The sequence below is a fragment of the Pimephales promelas genome, chromosome 15, assembly GCF_988280905.1.
Source record: "Pimephales promelas chromosome 15, fPimPro1.hap1.1, whole genome shotgun sequence".
Taxonomy (NCBI): domain Eukaryota; kingdom Metazoa; phylum Chordata; class Actinopteri; order Cypriniformes; family Leuciscidae; genus Pimephales; species Pimephales promelas.
In genome coordinates this window covers 31,446,209-31,463,413 of record NC_142783.1, presented here as the reverse complement: position 1 = coordinate 31,463,413, position 17,205 = coordinate 31,446,209, and the positions used below count along the sequence as shown (strand labels likewise).

At 39.0% G+C, this 17,205-nt stretch overlaps 1 protein-coding gene across 4 annotated transcripts in view; it reads left to right on the top strand.

Annotated features, from left to right (window-relative positions):
* The first annotated feature begins 2,934 nt into the window (after positions 1-2,934).
* The window catches only part of tmem260 (transmembrane protein 260), a 42,178-nt gene continuing 27,907 nt past the window's right edge, over positions 2,935-17,205 (top strand). For 2 of the 4 annotated variants that reach the window (XM_089120534.1, XM_039666735.2), the window contains exons 1-2: positions 10,838-11,408; positions 16,295-16,326. In XM_089120534.1, coding sequence (XP_088976660.1) covers positions 11,303-11,408; positions 16,295-16,326 — 138 coding nt within the window. In that variant the 5' untranslated portion in view covers positions 10,838-11,302. Of the gene's footprint in view, positions 3,239-10,837; positions 11,409-16,294; positions 16,327-17,205 lie in introns of those variants that run through there. The other 2 variants (XM_039666750.2, XM_039666743.2) reach the window with 2 other exon arrangements.

The following is a 17,205-nucleotide window of genomic DNA, read 5'->3' as shown; positions in this document are numbered from 1 at the left end:
AAGACCCCTGCATGTTAAATTTGATCTTAGATGGAATAAGTAGCCTATATTTAACAAAATATGTTATAGTAATATTCGACAAATTCTTTAGACAAAAAAAAAGAAAATGATAATGTTCCTAAAGGTAAATTTTATAGGAATATTGAGTTAATGAACTGGAAGGAAGTCTGTCTGATTGCATTCCCAATAAGACTTATGTTTAACTTAAACATATCTCGTGAATGATACGGTGGCTAAATGTATGGATGTTGACTGGCCGTTCTTGCTCATTTTGTGGGAATGAGGATGAAACACGGATCCATTTATTTTTCCAACGGGAAAAAACTCAAAGCCTTAGGAATAGTTTATCTCTTCAGAAAGGTAAGCACTTTTATTCATAAGAAATTTGATTAAACCTGCAGCTACTTTCACATATTTTAATTGAAATTGACTAATTTCTCAAAGGTTGATTAAAAACAAGTGACAGATTCTTGAAATCTGATGCATGAAGCACTGATGCATGTTTCCTCTGCACTCTAAAAAATGCTGGGCTGGTGCAACACAATTTTGGGTCAAATATGGACAAATCCAAACATGTGGTTTAAAATGTTATTAAAAAATTTAACCCAAAGGCTGGGTTTGTCCATATTCTATCCAAATTTGGGTTAAAGCAACCTATCATTTTTTAAAGTGTGTATGCGTTTACATATCATCCTTCTTTTCTTTCTTTCTTTCTCTTATTTTAGCCTAATTGTAAAACTTTATGAAGAATCGATGTCATTTCATTCCTGTCTGTTCTGTCTTTTGTCTGTATATTGTTTGATGCATTATGATAATAAAAAGGGCTCTTAAAATATCAGATAAATGGACCTTTTTATGACAAGGCTATTGAGATTCTAAAATGTCATGGTGTGACTCTTCAAAAACAAAATTATATTAAAATTGCAATCTACATTGAAAAATATGTTTAAAAACGTTTTGTAAAGTAATTGTTACACAACATGACATTTGGTCATTAATTGAACTGCATGAAAGCGACATGAATAAAAAGAGTTTTGTGACAATCTTTCCTTTTCTTTCTCATACTCATTGATCCTGTCCTTTTGGATATGGCCAGTCCTGACCGCATGAGGTCTTTCATAAAGCAGCAAAATATCCCGAGGGAATGCTAAGGGAATTTCTATCATAATTTGGAACCAATCCTAAATGGGATAAAACAAGAATCCTCAAAGAATCAAATATGATCCTACTGGATAAATTGAAATTCCAAGTGTTCCATTTAATTCGTCAGAATGTCACTAGCCTATGCAGTGGGAATGCGGTTTGATCCCATTAGCTTCCAAATGATGACAGACGTCACTAGCATTCCTCCAGGGCTCTTGATAAGGGTTAGTGGTTTGTATCTCAGGAAGGAAGGTGTTGCCTCTCCCGTTCCTGCAGGGGGACACAGGTCGAAGCACGATTTGTCTTGTTTGTCCACCGACCGGTGAGCTGGCGAGGTGATGCCACAGGTGGCTGGAGGCCACATGATCAGTAGGACACCTACATTTGGAGGGGTGGTGCTCTTGATATTCACCTCTTCCCCCCAGCGTGAGACCCCGAGAGATGATATGCAGATCATTGCCTGTAAATAAGAGATAGTAAAGCGACACGCGCACGCGCACACAAGACGCGCGTTCGTTTCCCCCGCGCTCTTAATTTAGTAAACTTGGCAGTCGTTTTTAATCTCCCGGCAAATTGAAGCGGTAGGGGATCGTGGCAAGTGTTGGATGCATGTTATTAATTCCTCGCTATTTCTGTCTAGCGCAATTAGTCACTGTTTGCCGCTGAAAATGTCCCATTAATTATCCACGGCCTGTAAGTGGAGCTGCTCGTGGCTACAGAGTGACTGTCTGCAGATTTAGGGAGAGGTCCGCATTCACACACACTCACCTCTGAAAATGAATGACGGATCTGAAACGTCTCTTTAATTGCTTTTAAAACACGTAATCTTTGCCTCGGTTTGAAAGAAGGCATGAGCCTTCTCGGTTGGTCTTCTGTTGTCATTGCAGATTGTTTGCGCGCACCCGAAGGCGCAGCAGAGTCGTGGCGCACTGCTGTTTCTTCTTCTTCCTTGGTGTTTTACGGCAGTTGGCATTCAAAAAGTTGCATTACTGACTGCTGTTTCAATACAAAATAAAACCTTTTATAGTAGGCCTACACATGACGTCAGATTATAGGCTACGTCTGCTGAGACCTGCCACACGGCCTGCAGACAAAAACTCTAACCTATATTATATTGTTACAAATACTCAGTTGGAAATCTGCTTAATTTGTTACTTAATTTGTGAAATTTCTCCTAAAAAAATGTGAAGAGTTTTGTTTCATCATTGTTTTACTTATTACACAACACAATTACCATTTTAAAACAATTATAGGCCATTGTGGTCCATGGCTTTACTTCAACTAAATCTAATATAAACATTTTTTTAAAGCAATTTAATTAAAGTAAATTAAAAGAAGTTTCTTTGGTCAACTTGTGTTAAATTGTATCTTTTTTCCTAGGCAATAACGATGGAAATTTTCATGAGGAAATAGTTGGGGCTTTTGTATGAATTTGTATGATATAATTCATTAGCCTGGCTCGATCTGCCCTCCTACATACTTCCACTCAATTTTAATTTTCCTTCAGTATACGTCCAGAGCCGTTAAATATTTTATTTATTCATTTTAACATTCATTTTTAAAATATTCATTTTTCAACGGCTTTGAGGACGTCGTCTGGGTTTGCTGTTCGCAGGGTTTTCTCGCGGGCAATTTTTTACGGTCCAATCAGCGAACAGAGGGAGTGGCTGAGAACGATGACGTTGAGGTCGTGCGCTAGTTTGAGTTGTAGTTCAGTAATGGCGGCGGAGAAAGATGCGAGTGAAGCCATTCGGTGTGTTGTGGTAACGCTGCCGAATATCCAGAAGTTAAAGCCGGAGCAAGAACAATCTTTGCTGAGTTTTGTGATGTTGTGGCCCTCCTCCTCCCCACGGAGTTCGGGAAAAGACATACGTCACGACCAAACGTTAGCGATTGGTTATGGCAGATCCAGTGTCTCTGGACAGATCCACCTGATCATCGTTGTAAACATCAACAGAGTAACTTACCGCCTTCAAGGAAGTTTGACGGTTTTACTTCGTCTGCCGTTTTTAAGTTTCACTAAACGGCCCAACGCGTTTGCTGGCACGGACATTTAATAAGAAGGGATGGATATTGGCTTCAAGTGATAAGCTTGGTGAGTGAAATTATATTTGTTGGCTATTATTGTAACAGTACCTACTGGAGTGCCCTTGAGAGCCAACTGGGTACTCCACACCAGACTATAGACCATTTCACAAGATGTAAACAACACTGGTCCAGAAGCACTTCCTGTTTCAGTTTTTTACACTACATAAAAGCTGGGATAAAATACAACCAACAGAACATTTAAAACTGAATCAAAAAGTTAAACAAACATCTTTAAGATGTTTTCTTTACATGTGAAATAAAGAAAACAGCTACAAACTGAAACAGGAAGTGCTTCTTGACCAGTCTTGTTTACATCTTGTGAAATGGTCTATTAACACTCCATGACAGACTCACATTTCCCAATATCCACTGCCCGGACTCATTACTGATTGCAGCACACCTGTGTCTCATTCTCACTGATTGCATCAAACCTGTGTCTCATTCTCATGTTAGTTTCAGTCTATTTCTCTTTTGCCTCTGAGCCCTGCCTGTCCTGTTTGTTTGTTTGTTTGTTTGTTTAGTTTGTTTGGACTGCTTACTGTGTTTTGACCTTTTGCCTGTTCATTGGATTAAGTGTTTGGATTACCCCTTATGTAAAGCTGCATTTGGATCTCAACATCCAAGTCTCAGAGCAGTTTCGTGACGACTATCTTTCTATTATAGCCTACAGGCTACAATTTTCTTTAGATTTTCGGTCTAAAAGTGACTAAAAAGACATGCACAGCTGCACTACTTCCTGAACTTCAGCCAGCTCATTGTTTCCTGTCTGCCATTATTGGGCAAACTTGATTAATTCAGGTGTGTCTGATTATGGTTGCCGTGACTACTGAGGTCAGGCACACCTGAATTAATACATTTGTCCAATAATGACAGACAGGAAACAAGAAACTGGCTGAAGTTCAGGAAGTAGTGCAGCTGTGCATAAAGCCCATTCCCTTTGTCTCCAGAATGTGCGTACACACGGCTCAATGTTTGCTTAAAGGTGCGCACATTCTCCCGCCAAGTTTGCTTTTTATAGATCCCAACCTTTGCATGGAAACTGGTGTACGTACGTTTTCAGCCCCGTTTTGTGCGTACGCGCGCTTTATAAATGAGACCCCTGGTGTAGCCTGTTCTCCTTTTTTAACGCAACAATATCATTTCAAAGTAGGGCGAAGTGCTTCTACAAACCCACATCGTAAATTTCCATCTATTCATACAGTTTCTTGTTTTCATGGCCAACGATAAAACAAGCAGTAGTGTATTTATGGGGCTAATACACAAACACATCACCAGCACTGAGCCCCTCTTCTCTCTAATTTGCAGCTCTATGGCAGCAGTGGCACTCTCAGCTCCACAAGAGGACAAATGACTTTAATTACAGAGTAATTGCCGAGCGTTGTGTTAATTAAATCTTGATCAGTTTAAGTAACTGGATTGCTCCCACATGGAGCCCATGCTGTGATGTGCTGTCTCACTCTCCCTCGTGCACATCTTCAGGCTCACACACACACACACCCTCCGCACACCTGGCACTCTCCGCTACGATAAAAACTATTTCTTATTATTATAACTGTTGAAAAATAAGATTGTTTGGGGACTTTGCAAAAGAAAAGCATTCATTTTAAAAAGAAATCTTTAGTAACATCAATCATGATTGTCTGTACTGTCACTTTTGATCATGTGCCCTTGCTGGAAAAAAGGGATTCATTTCTTTAAAAAAAGAAAAACTGCACTGACCTTAAATTGTATATTGTACATTTATTGTCTGTTCATAATACAGTGTTCAAATGTAGTAGTACATGTATAAAGTAACAGTAACCTAGATGCAGTAAAAGTATTGTTCACTGTAAATTCATACCTAAAGCATTAACTTACTTAACTTAATTGTATCTTTTTGTAAGTGTTGCCTACCAAAATTGAATCATAACACCAACTCTAAATTGAATGTGTTCTTAAAGGAGTAGTTCACTTTTCAAAAAACTTTTGCAGATAATTTACTCACCCCCATGTCATCCAAGATGTCCATGTCTTTCTTTCTTCAGTCGAAAAGAAATTAAGGTTTTTGATGAAAACATTCCAGGATTTTTCTCCAAATAATGGACTTCATTGGGAACCAAATGCTCACCTTGCTGTTCTGTGATGCGCGTTCGTGACTCTCCTGTTCGAACTCATTCATCAAAACAAATCTTTTTTCGAGTCATTTCATTTGTTGAATGGACCAAATTACTCGAAAAAGATTTGTTCATTTTGATGAACGAGTTCGAACAGGAGAGTCATAAACTCGCATCACAGAACAGAGCAAGGCGAGCATAAGCGCTTATAAAACTTAAACTTTTTTTATCTATTCTTGAAATGAGAGATCGTTTCGCTAGATAAGACCCTTATTCATCGTCTGGCGTCGTTTAAAGCCCTTTGAAGCTGCGCTGAAACTCTCATTTGGACCTTGAACTGTTTGGACCCCATTGAAGTCCATTATATGGAGAAAATCCTGGAATGTTTTCATCAAAAACCTTAATTTCTTTTCGACTGAAGAAAGAAAGACATGGACATCTTGGATGACATGGGGGTGAGTAAATTATCAGCGAACGAATCCTTTAAAAATGTTTCGTTACATTTTCGTATCCCCTCCCCCCTCCCCTTTATTAAGGTTTTTACTAAGGGTTTGTTGCAATGGCTGCAGGTAATTTGCCAAAATGCCATAACAAACATGATAGAAGCAGAATCAAGAGAGTGGCATCTACTGCAATTTTAGATACATGCATTATCTTTAGGTTCCTGTTGCTTTGGCCAAATTGAATCCTCTTATTTTAATTGGCCGCCATTAGGTGTTCTGCTCAAGGCAATTCCAAGCAGCCCTTGCTTTTGTTGTGCCTCATACTCCTGGTCCCGCTAAAAAATATTAATCACAATTGTCCTAATCTTTGGGATTTTAATTGGAGTGCTTTGTAAACCACAAGGAGGTAAACAGAAGACAAAGGTGCATGCCTAAACAGTCGGTTGATGTGCACAAGAATCGCCTTCTTGTTTTGTGTCGGCTTTTAAGAAACCGAGATCCCAATAAACTGTATATCATTACATGCTTGTCTCGGAGATTGTAAAAAGCTTGTCTGATAGAGCCGTATGTTAATAAAATAGGGTGTACTAGTAATACATAGAGCATGAGAGACATATTGCATTTACCACTGCAATTAATCTGTTGCAGACCGAATCCTTTCATTGCTGTGCATATTTGTGTAGCTAACACAGAGGATCATGGGATTTTTCTCTACAGATTTTAAAGGGCTTTATTGAAAATCCACTTGTTTGCTAGGCTCTTGGGTTTAGATTAAAACAGACTGTCAGTGTACAGTAAGTAAGCAGATAGTAAGCAACAGGCTGGAGCTGAAACATATTGCAATGAGTGGCGGATTTATCTGCGATTTAGGAACTCTAATCCAGTTTTCACTGATGCATTGAGCGATTGAATTCATGTGCAGATGTCGATATGTGTGATGTTGGCTTTGCTCTTAAAATACTGTGATTTTCTGGTGTCTTTTCTGCCCTGGCTGTAATCAGCAGACATTTCACATGCAAATAAGGGGTATAGAGTACATACTTGAAATTTTTAAAGTGTTTTGAGGTCATCAAATATTTTTTTTATTCATCAAATGTTTGTTTTTTTTCTGACCAAGTCTAAAAAACGATTCATACTTGCATTTAAATGGTAAAACAAATCCCTGAACTTTTCAGAACGGCAGATTTACCAGTTACAGATTGATGAAGAATTAAGACGCACCAAGAATTACCCAGATTAACCTGTCAAAGAAAAAAAAAATTAAGCCTTCTCCTTTAACTTTTCAACCTGGATGAATAATTCTCACATTCTTTGCATTTAAATTGAATGAATGCTGCACTCAAACTGACTCTTAGTGTAGAAAATTGTACCTAGCACTGCAGATAGTAGCCTGTGGTTACTTTATTCTCATTGGCTTAGGGCACTATCTTTTGCTACCTGTTTCTGTAGCATCAACGCTCGTCCTTATAAATCACCTTTATTGGTGATAGAGTGTAACATTTATGTTCCATTCATTTTCTTCATGAGGAAACTAATTAACTTGAACACCTTTAAAGTGATACTCCACTTTTTTTGGAAATAGGCTCATTTTACCACTCCCCCAGAGTTAAACAGTTGGGTTTTACCATTTTCGAATCCATTCAGCCGATTTTATGATATTTAGAAGAATATCAGTAACCAGACCGTTTCTGGTCTCATTGACTTCCATAGTAGGAAAAAAATATACTATGGAAGTCAATGAGACCAGAAACTGTCTGGTTACTGATATTCTTCTAAATATCAGAAAATCGGCTGAATGGATTCAAAAACGGTAAAACCAAACTGTTTAACTCTGGGGGAGTGGTAAAATGAGCCTATTTCCAAAAAAAGTGGAGTATCCCTTTAAAGACAGCCCTATTGTGAGCTATGAGGTTGTTAATCAATAGTAGCCTATAGCCGCAAAGCCGCAAGTATTATTTCATATGTAAATGATGCCCAATTGGCACTAAGGCCCCGTCCACACTACTGCGTTTTCGTTTAAAAACGGAGAATTAAAACGAATACGATCTCCGTCCACACCAGCGTTTTGTCTGCGTATTAGAATTGATCTCCGTCCACATTAAAACGACTGAAAACGCAGATCACGTTACCATTCACCAACACTGGGCATGCGCGCGCCGGTGTAAACAGTGGTTGGCGAATCAGGGAAGTTGAAGTTTGAAGATCGTTTGTAAACTCCTCCGTTTTGTCTCGTCCACACTAAAACGCCCTCCGGAGTTTCAAAACACAAAACACAGCTGCTGCGTTTCTAAACTTCTCCGTTTTAGGTCTTCGTTTTTCCCGTTTTAGTGTGGACGGGAGGTGCAAACGTAGCAAAAGGTCTCCGTTTTTAAACGAAAACGCAGTAGTGTGGACGGGGCCTAAGGGGCTTAAAGTGTGCCAAGAAAACATCCCCCACTCCATTACACCACCACCACCAGCAGCCTGCACAGTGGTAACAAGGCATGATGGATCCATGTTCTCATTCTGTTTACACCAAATTCTGACTCTACCATCTGAATGTCTCAACAGAAATCGAGACTCATCAGACCAGGCAACATTTTTCCAGTCTTCAACTGTCCAATTTTGGTGAACTCTTGCAAACTGTAGCCTCTTTTTCCTATTTGTATTGGAGATGAGTGATACCAGGTGGGGTCTTCTGATGTTGTAGCCCATCCGCCTCATTTACTTGTCTTGACCAGGACCACACCCCTAAATTAGGTGAGTGTATAGAGTTTATAGAGTGTATATTAATATAGGATTATAATACAGTATTTGCATCATTTTCATTACATATTAGAAGTAATGAAGTAACATATTTTGCTTTGGAGAAAGAGGTTTTTGGATGCGTGTAATAAAAAAGGAAGACAGACAGCGTGTGTGTGTGTCAGGTAGGTGGTTGAAACAGTGATTAGACAGTAGGAACAGTAGTAAAGGGTGGAGGGGAGCGTGGAGGATTATGAACTCTGAGGTGCTGACACATCTCTACCTCTCAGAGCTCCCAATTTAGTCAAGGATCACACTCAGTTTAGATAGTGGAGGATTAATGATCAGTCTAGCATGACATTTTTATGAGGGTAACCCTTCCACTCTTCAGGCACAGAAGGGTCTCGAATTACATCCACATCTCGCAACTGCCACCAGAAAGACTTTTACTGCAGCTAACTGTAAAAACTACAAGACAAATAATTTTTTGTCAGGTTTTTTAGTAAGGGCAGATGTCATTTAATTTGACACAAATTAAAATAAGGCTGTGACTCGGAATGAATGTTTTGGTCCTAGGCTAATTTCAAGTCCCCCTGTGGGGAAAATCAAGCTTTTAATGTTGTTGTGTGTCTATGTGGTGTTTTTAATATGCTTTCTCCAGTCAAACCATGTGCAAATTCACAAATCAACACCGTTTCTAAGTAATTTCTCCTAAAACTGCGGTAAAATCGCTGGTGTTTCTGACTGACGTCACAAACAACCTTGTAACCAATCACGTCACGAAGTGGGCGGGCTTTAGCATATCATTAACTGCTGCAAAGCAGGGCAGTCTCAAGAGAAGATAATATGCTATCCTGGTATATTTTTCTGTTGACATGAAAAATCAGGTATATTTAGCAATATAGCGGGTGAATTGTGTATATTACGATGTTATGGTATATGCCTTTTGTCCACTGACGTTCTTAGTTGTTCAGTGTCTGAGAAGGCAGATGTCTGACTCTGAGATCCGAACTTGAACATAGTTTGTGTAACATTAGCAACAGATTATTAGCTGATTGATAACGTAGTCAAGAAAAAGACTAATCATCTCGCAATTCTTACATGATATTACATTAAGGACTACACGCCTGCACACGTATATTCAAACACACATTTATGGGCTGAACATGTGATGTGCATGTGCACGTCGTCTGCGTTTTTGTGGGTTTGCATTTTGAGGTTTACGCAGAGATAACGAATAATCGTTTGCACCTCCGAACCTATTTCAGGGAGTGTGTACTTTGTGTGGATGGGTGTCAAGAGTTTTCTGTAAGCGGCCCCCAAGTTAATAACTAAGTTAATGATCTTTGCAACGGAAGGGAATCAATCAAAACAAACTTTAGCTGGACAATAACTTTATCCTAAATCTGTTACTGTAATTAATTTCTATTATAACTGTAAAGTTGCTTTGAAAGAATCCATACTGTTAAAAGTGCTTTATAAATGAAGGTGAAGGTATTCAATTGAGAGTTGTGAAGTCATTATGTTATGAAGGAAAGAAAGTCAGAATTTTGAGATGTAAACTTGCAATTGTGAGATGAAAAGTTGAATGTCATTTTGGCGATCAAAGATGAGTTTTAAGGGTTAAAATGATTGACTATGTGGGTACATTAAAGTTGTTTTGTACAATGTAATTATTCCAATGTTTGGGAAAATATTTTCAATGTTCCATATACCATATATGCTTAATGATCCACATCAAGTTACACAACAGTGCAATCTGCCGTCTACCTTGACCCTAAACAATGATCATAGTAACCACTGTAGTTACTGTTATTAATATTAAACTAAAATATGTGATTTTTCCTTTGAACAACATATGTTTTTTAGGAATATTTGTGTCACTTTCATTTATTATTTTGATAATATTAATGGAAAATACCATGTTTTATTGTAGTAGCAATTAAAGTAACACTTTTAAGGTAAGTATGTTTATAGTAAAGAAATCATAGTAGGCATGAGTTTACACATCACCGGATTATAATGGGATTAAAGCCTGAAACGATGAATGCCACATCTAGAATGGCATAATCAACATAGTTAACATTACTGTTGTGCTGAATAAAAAAAGAAATAAATGAAATAAACATGTCAACCATATGTGGACAGTTAGTTAACAGCAAACATATGCCTATTGTCATCAAAGAGAGATTTCTGAAAGCTTATCGTCGTGTTTATTGGAGATCCCGTATTTATTTGTTTAGATTTCGCAGTAGTCACAAGAACTGCAGCAACTTCGGTAATTTGCCGGAAACTACGGTTACTATGGTAATTTTTACAAGCGCTACCACAAACCCCTCCCAACCAGGAAGTGAAATCACAACACCATCATCGAGTCCAAGCGGGGAAAAAGTCAAAAGATCAACAGTGCAGATGTAAATGCAGATTCAGTCCAGATTGTGCTTCCGAGAAGACTAAAAACGCTCAAAGACGCGATGTTTATAAGCTTCAGTTCGGTTTGTTAAAAGCAGCATTCGCAATGCTCTCTACATAAAGGCTGCCACCACCACCGGCATAGAAGAGGGCAACTTAAACGAAAACTTTGTTATTTTAACACCGGCTTACCTCGATAATAACGCTTCCGTTTATTGGCGTACAGCTTATATGTTTATATAAACATGTATTTATCGGTGTATTTTGAGTACGCTCCGGATTGCAAACTAGATGCGCGAGATGAAGAATGCTGTTCCAGACACGTCTAACGAGTAAACGTCTAACATACAGGAAGTATCAAATAACTAACACTAACTTCAAACCTCAGAAAACGTCTGAATGTCGTCGGACAGGTGGACATGGACCCTGACAGGAGCGACAGCGGTGTGTGTTTTAGCGGTGTATGTGGCCTCGGCGCCGCGCGCTGTGCCCGGTGGAGACTCAGGTAGGACTGCAGTCAGTCAGTCACATGTGTTTGTGTTTATATCACATGCAGCCTATCACAGAACAGCATATTGTAAAATCACATAGTGTGAATCGCATGAGACCTATTGAGATTATTGTTAATCTCTCGTCAGAACCCTGTCACAATCCATCGCCTACAGTGGCACCCAAAAATTATTTGGACACTCAAGTCTTATACAGTATGTATGACACATTATCACATTATATCTTCAATGGACCCAGGAAAAGACGTTTGTCCTCTGTAATGGATTATATTTTAGTGAATTTCTCTGACCCCATACATGTCACAGTCTGGATGTCCTGTAAAGAGCACATTCAGGGCTTTTCAGAGATAGGCTACCAAATGTTTGGAGGTTTCAACATGATGACAACAACAACAATTCCTTGGTCTTTAAAAATCACTGACATTAATTTAGTTATTGAATCATCGAAATATGATAATATTCTGTCATTTTCACTTAATGTGATTTTATATCAGGGATTTTGGGAGACACAACAAGTGATTAGGGAAAGAAATTATATATTCCTATGAAATATTAGATATTATTATGAAAATGTTGCCAGTTATTACTCACATTATTACACTTCTGTTTTCAGTACTTGTTGCCCCAAGAACACATCAATGTGCAAACCAGATACCGTGTATAGATAGCCTACATTGTTTTGAATGGGACTACCCATTATGGCCATTTTACCCATATTTCATAAAGCAAAATGGTGTCATTCATTACGTTATATCTTTCATATAGCACTGTTGACAATCATTTTTATACAACGTTTGTTATTAATATGTAAAAAGTATTGGACACTTTCTGGGTGCGAACTTGCGATCTCTAAAAATGGCTCAGAAAAGTTGTTTTGAGATTGCGTTTACAGATGCCACTTGTTCCTATTATATTTTTGGCATTATTCACTGCAGGCATTATCATCTGTGTGAACAAATGGGAAGGTTATTTACTGCTGGGTCAGACGAGATGAGTCGTGTGTCTGCGTCCCTCTCAAAGCTGTCAAGAGAACAGAAATACTAATCCCTCTGGACTGACGTCAGACCATTAATCACAAGCGAGAGAGAGAGAGAGAGAGAAATACTGTACATGATGATATTAACGCTCTGCAGAATTGGTGAAAATGTTAAAACAATGAGGATATAATCAAGATTAACAGGTCTAGTTTTTAATTGATAATTTGACCACATGACATTTAGTCATTCGATTTTTAAATGTATGAAACATTTTCCAAACCATATGAAGCCAGCTAGAATACAAATTACATTTGTAAGAACCTGGCGTGTGTTTTAAACTAGATTTCTTTATTGTGTTTTATTTATACACACTTTTTTTTTTGTCAAAGACCCATGAATGCAGTCTTACACAATGCTTTTTAAAAAGGCAGCCTGATTCACTAATTGGATACAAAAATAAATGTTTTTCTGGGGAGCAAACAACAAGCTGCTGTTCTGTGAGCTTTACAGCATGTGCACGGGCAGGGTGGCTTTTGGAGGCTTTTTTTGGGGGGGGGGGTTCAAGAAGCTGTTTGGGGCTTACGGAGAGAGAAAAAACAGCCAACCCCTTAAGCGTGGCGTTTAGGGACATTGCAGGATGCTGGTGTGATAGCGCCAGCTGAATGCTCGGCAGAAATTCTCCAGGTCTCCGTCTCGCAGTCCTAATCCCTTTAGGTGTGCTGCGCCCCGGAGAGGCTGAGCGGGCGCCCCGCGGGACCGCTGTTGTCTAGGAATGCGAGTGTGGAAATGATGGGGATTATGGGGGGGAAAAGGCTGCTGTGGGTGCCTATCACAGAGACACTTCGCTCCTTCCGCCGCTGTCCTGCTCTCAACTGCATCTGTGCCCCTTTCTCTGTTTAGCCCTCCCTCCATGGGACCGGGCTCTCTTTTGGGGTCTAGACACAGCACTGCACTGCCATGAATGAAATTGTGGTGCATAACATGAGAAATTTTGATTACAGGGAGATCCACATGCTTTGAAATGCGGTAGACCTGGCCTCACCGCGCGTGTATTTATTTCTATTCTAAATGAGACTGTGAAAGCAGAGGATATTCAGCCGCTGAAGTGTGAGGGGTCTGCACCTACAGATAGAGGACTTCCAACATGACAACGAAAACAGACGACCGCTAGTGATACGCACGAAGTGCCAGCTAACAATTTCAAAATTCGGTGATGCACTGAACATTTCATATTGCATCAGAGAGCACAGATTATAGGATTTTACAGTGTTTAGACAAGTATTGCGTCAGGCGGCATTGCTTAGATTTATACAACAGGGCAAAAAACATTTGGGATTAGTAGGCGAAAGGACTTTTTGTCCATTAATCTCTGAACTGCAGTTTTTTTGGGGGTTTCTAGATTTTGGTTGTAAAGTCTTGAAATTGCAACCCTTTCCACACCTAAACCTCTCTGTATCGATACTATAGTTTCCAGAGCCATGGAAAACCTATGAACATCTAGACCTATGAATTTTAAAATGTTAATTTCTAAGCATGGAAAAGGATGGAAAAGTCATAGATACACAGTACTTACCGAGTCTGTAAGAAGTCGCTTATGCTAACCAAGACTGCATTTATTTCAGGACCCTTTGATAATTAGAAAGTTTAAAAGAATAGCATTTATTAGAAATAGAAATGTCTGTATTGTCACTTTTGATCAATTTTAATGCAACCGTGTTGAATAAAAGTATTAATTCCTTTCTAAAAAAAAAAACAAAAAAACAATGGCCAATTAGTTAAAGGGGTCATGACATGGTTTTCAAAAAATCATTTTAATATGTTCCTTGAAGTTCACTATCACTAATAATGTTGATAGTTTTTTGCTAAAAAAAAAAAAAATAGGGCTGGGCAACGATTAATCGCAATTAACCACATCCAAAATAAAAGTTTGTGTTTACATAATATATGTGTGTGTACTGTGAACAAATATTTTGTATATAAAAGTTCACACACACACATGCATGTATATATTTAAGAAAAATGTGTTATTATATATAAAATAATATAATATAAATAATATTTATATTTTATATAAATTATGTATAAATGTACAGTACATGCATGCAAATATTTCTTAAATATAAACATGCATGTGTGTGTATTTATATATAAAAAATAATTATAAACACAAACTTTTATATAATACTATAATAATATACTTTAATAATTGTAAACACAAACTTTTATTTTGGATAAGATTAATGGCGATTAATCTTTGCCCAGCCCTAAATATATATATATATATATATATGTGTGTGTGTGTGTGTGTGTGTGTAAAAAACATTCAACCCTTGTTCTGAAACAGGCGTGAGCCTCTGTCTGAAATGATCAGTTTTTAAGGGCCGGCTCCTTTAAAGTAAACAGCCGCTGTTATGATTGGCTAACGATTGGCACATATGAAACCTTATCAACACCCACTCCCTATTGCACTCAATTAAGTGTTCTGAAAACGTTCTATAAAACAGAAATTTACAGACAAAGCATTATGAATTATAAGTTTTGCGATGGAGCCGCTGTCAGGTCTAAAACCGCTGACGGCTTCATCTGTCAAGAAAGGTTTCTCTGTAAACTTTCTATCACACTGTTCTTCGTTTGCAAAACAATCTGCGGTCAAATTCTCAGAACAAACATCCTTTGACACGATCCATGACGGCATTGAAAATAAACCATCCACTTGTGCCAAACACTGGGATCCTTAAGGGTTCTAGTGATGGGTTGATCATGAACGATTCATTCATTTTGAAAGAATCTTTAATATGACTAAGAGATAACGAAGAGAGTTGTCTCAAAGAGTGATTCGTTCATTTTGTGTTGACCATGCATGCACAACATCCCATAGGTTCTGTACAGGAATGATTAGTTCACTTCCCAAGTCTTCGGGTCCGAGTCTTTCGTTCTTTTGTCACATGACTTGACTTGGGCACTAAGTACAGTATTGGATACTGAAATTAGTTAATAATTCCCAATCTTCCCTACAAACAAGCATGTTGTTAGGTCTTACAGTAAAGTGATGCAGTTCCACCAATTCGTATTTCGCTATCATCACGCATAATCACTTTTCAGCGTGTTCATGAACGCCGTTGAGTTAACGTTACATTACTGTATATATAAATCATGATTAAATAAATACTTTGTTTTTAATGAGGTGGACATTTTAAGCTGGATGCAGGATGTTTTAATGGTACAAAGACCCAAGGCAAATTTGATTTCTCACGTGTCCTTTAAAGGGATAGTTCACTTTGAAATAAATTTTTGATATGTTTTAGCTTACCTGAAATTAAAAAATAATAAAATATTGAAAATAATCTGTAAAATCGATTAATTGGGGTGACATACATTCAGAAATACGCTGAACAATCTTGTCTGGTAATCATGAATCATGAAAGGTCCTGGAAACTGATTGGTCAGAAAGTGTGGGAACCCTGAATGAGTCATAGGTTTTTAATATGTTGATGGTTTACAGGACTAGATATGTGTGTATAATGGTTGTGAGTGATGCAGAAGCTCTTAAAAAGACCAGTCAAAGGGAGCTTTTTGTATGCGTGTGGCTTTGCACAGAGGGACTCACAGGCGTTTACGTCCATGTGTGCATCTCGAGTCACAGAATATGGGAAGAGTGAATAGATTTGCCTGTGTATGCGTGCGTCTGTCTGCTCGGGGATCAGGGGAGCCGTGCGCGATGGAAGAGAATGAGCGTGTCGCTTAGGAAATGTCACACTGGGAAGATTTTGCAGGTTTTGATCCGGGCAAATTAATGCAAAACCCAGTGCAAGTATTTGATTTGGGAAAACTTTCAGGAGCGGACTTGTCTCTTAATAATAATTATTGGGTTTACATTAATTTCCCTCTCTGTTTTTCTACCACAGGAGAGCTGATCACTGCTGCTTGTGAGCTGGGGGTAAGCATTAGCTGCATTGTTTAATCAATCCACTCATTAACTCTTATAAGCATTAAGGAAGTTTAATTAAGTATGGGGGGAGACGAAAGATGATTAATTTACTTTTCAGGCCACAGGTTTTTTTATCCTCTCTTCTTTTCTGTGCACTTCTTTTTTTTTGGACTAAGTTAGGACTAGAGAATGCTATAATTTGCAACCCTGTTCTTCAAATCCAATTAGACTGAATGGTTAGGCGATGGCTTTTGTAAGCTTCGCCTTATGTACGGTATAAGGCTCATTATACTCAACCCCTCTCCTTTTTGTGCACGCGTGTGTGCGTGTGTGTAAGCCGCAAAGAATGAACTAAATCGGGTTAACAGTTATAATAAGTTTTATTATTTAATAAAGTTTATTACGCCGCCGCGATCCTTTTAGGGAGTCTGTGGCGGTGTCACTATGCCAGTAATCCCTCCCTCTGTCCGTGTGGCCTGCCTGTCTGCGGCTCTCCCCAGGGTCGGAGGGCTCTCTCCGGGCCACAGGCCGCCGGCCCTCCCTTCCTGCTCCCTGGAGCCGTGGATCTTTAAACTCCTCGTATAGCAGGACTGCCCCCTGCCGTGCATTTCGCCTTTTTCCACCGTGCCACCCGCGCTTCCAGACCTGGCGACGGCTCTGCGTTGCTTTCCACGCCGTCGGCCGAGCGGGGCACCAGTGCAGGCATTTCTGCCACACACCTCACACGTCACCTGCGCAGTCACGCACACCTTGCTGGCACTTCCAAGCGTGCCCTTCGCGCCCCTGCCATCTGTTTGCCATACTGTCTCTCTCTTTCTTTTGTCCTGTGTTTGTGCCCCCTTCCAAGCCTCTCTGTTCTTCTCTGCCTTGACCTCTCTTTCTTGTCTT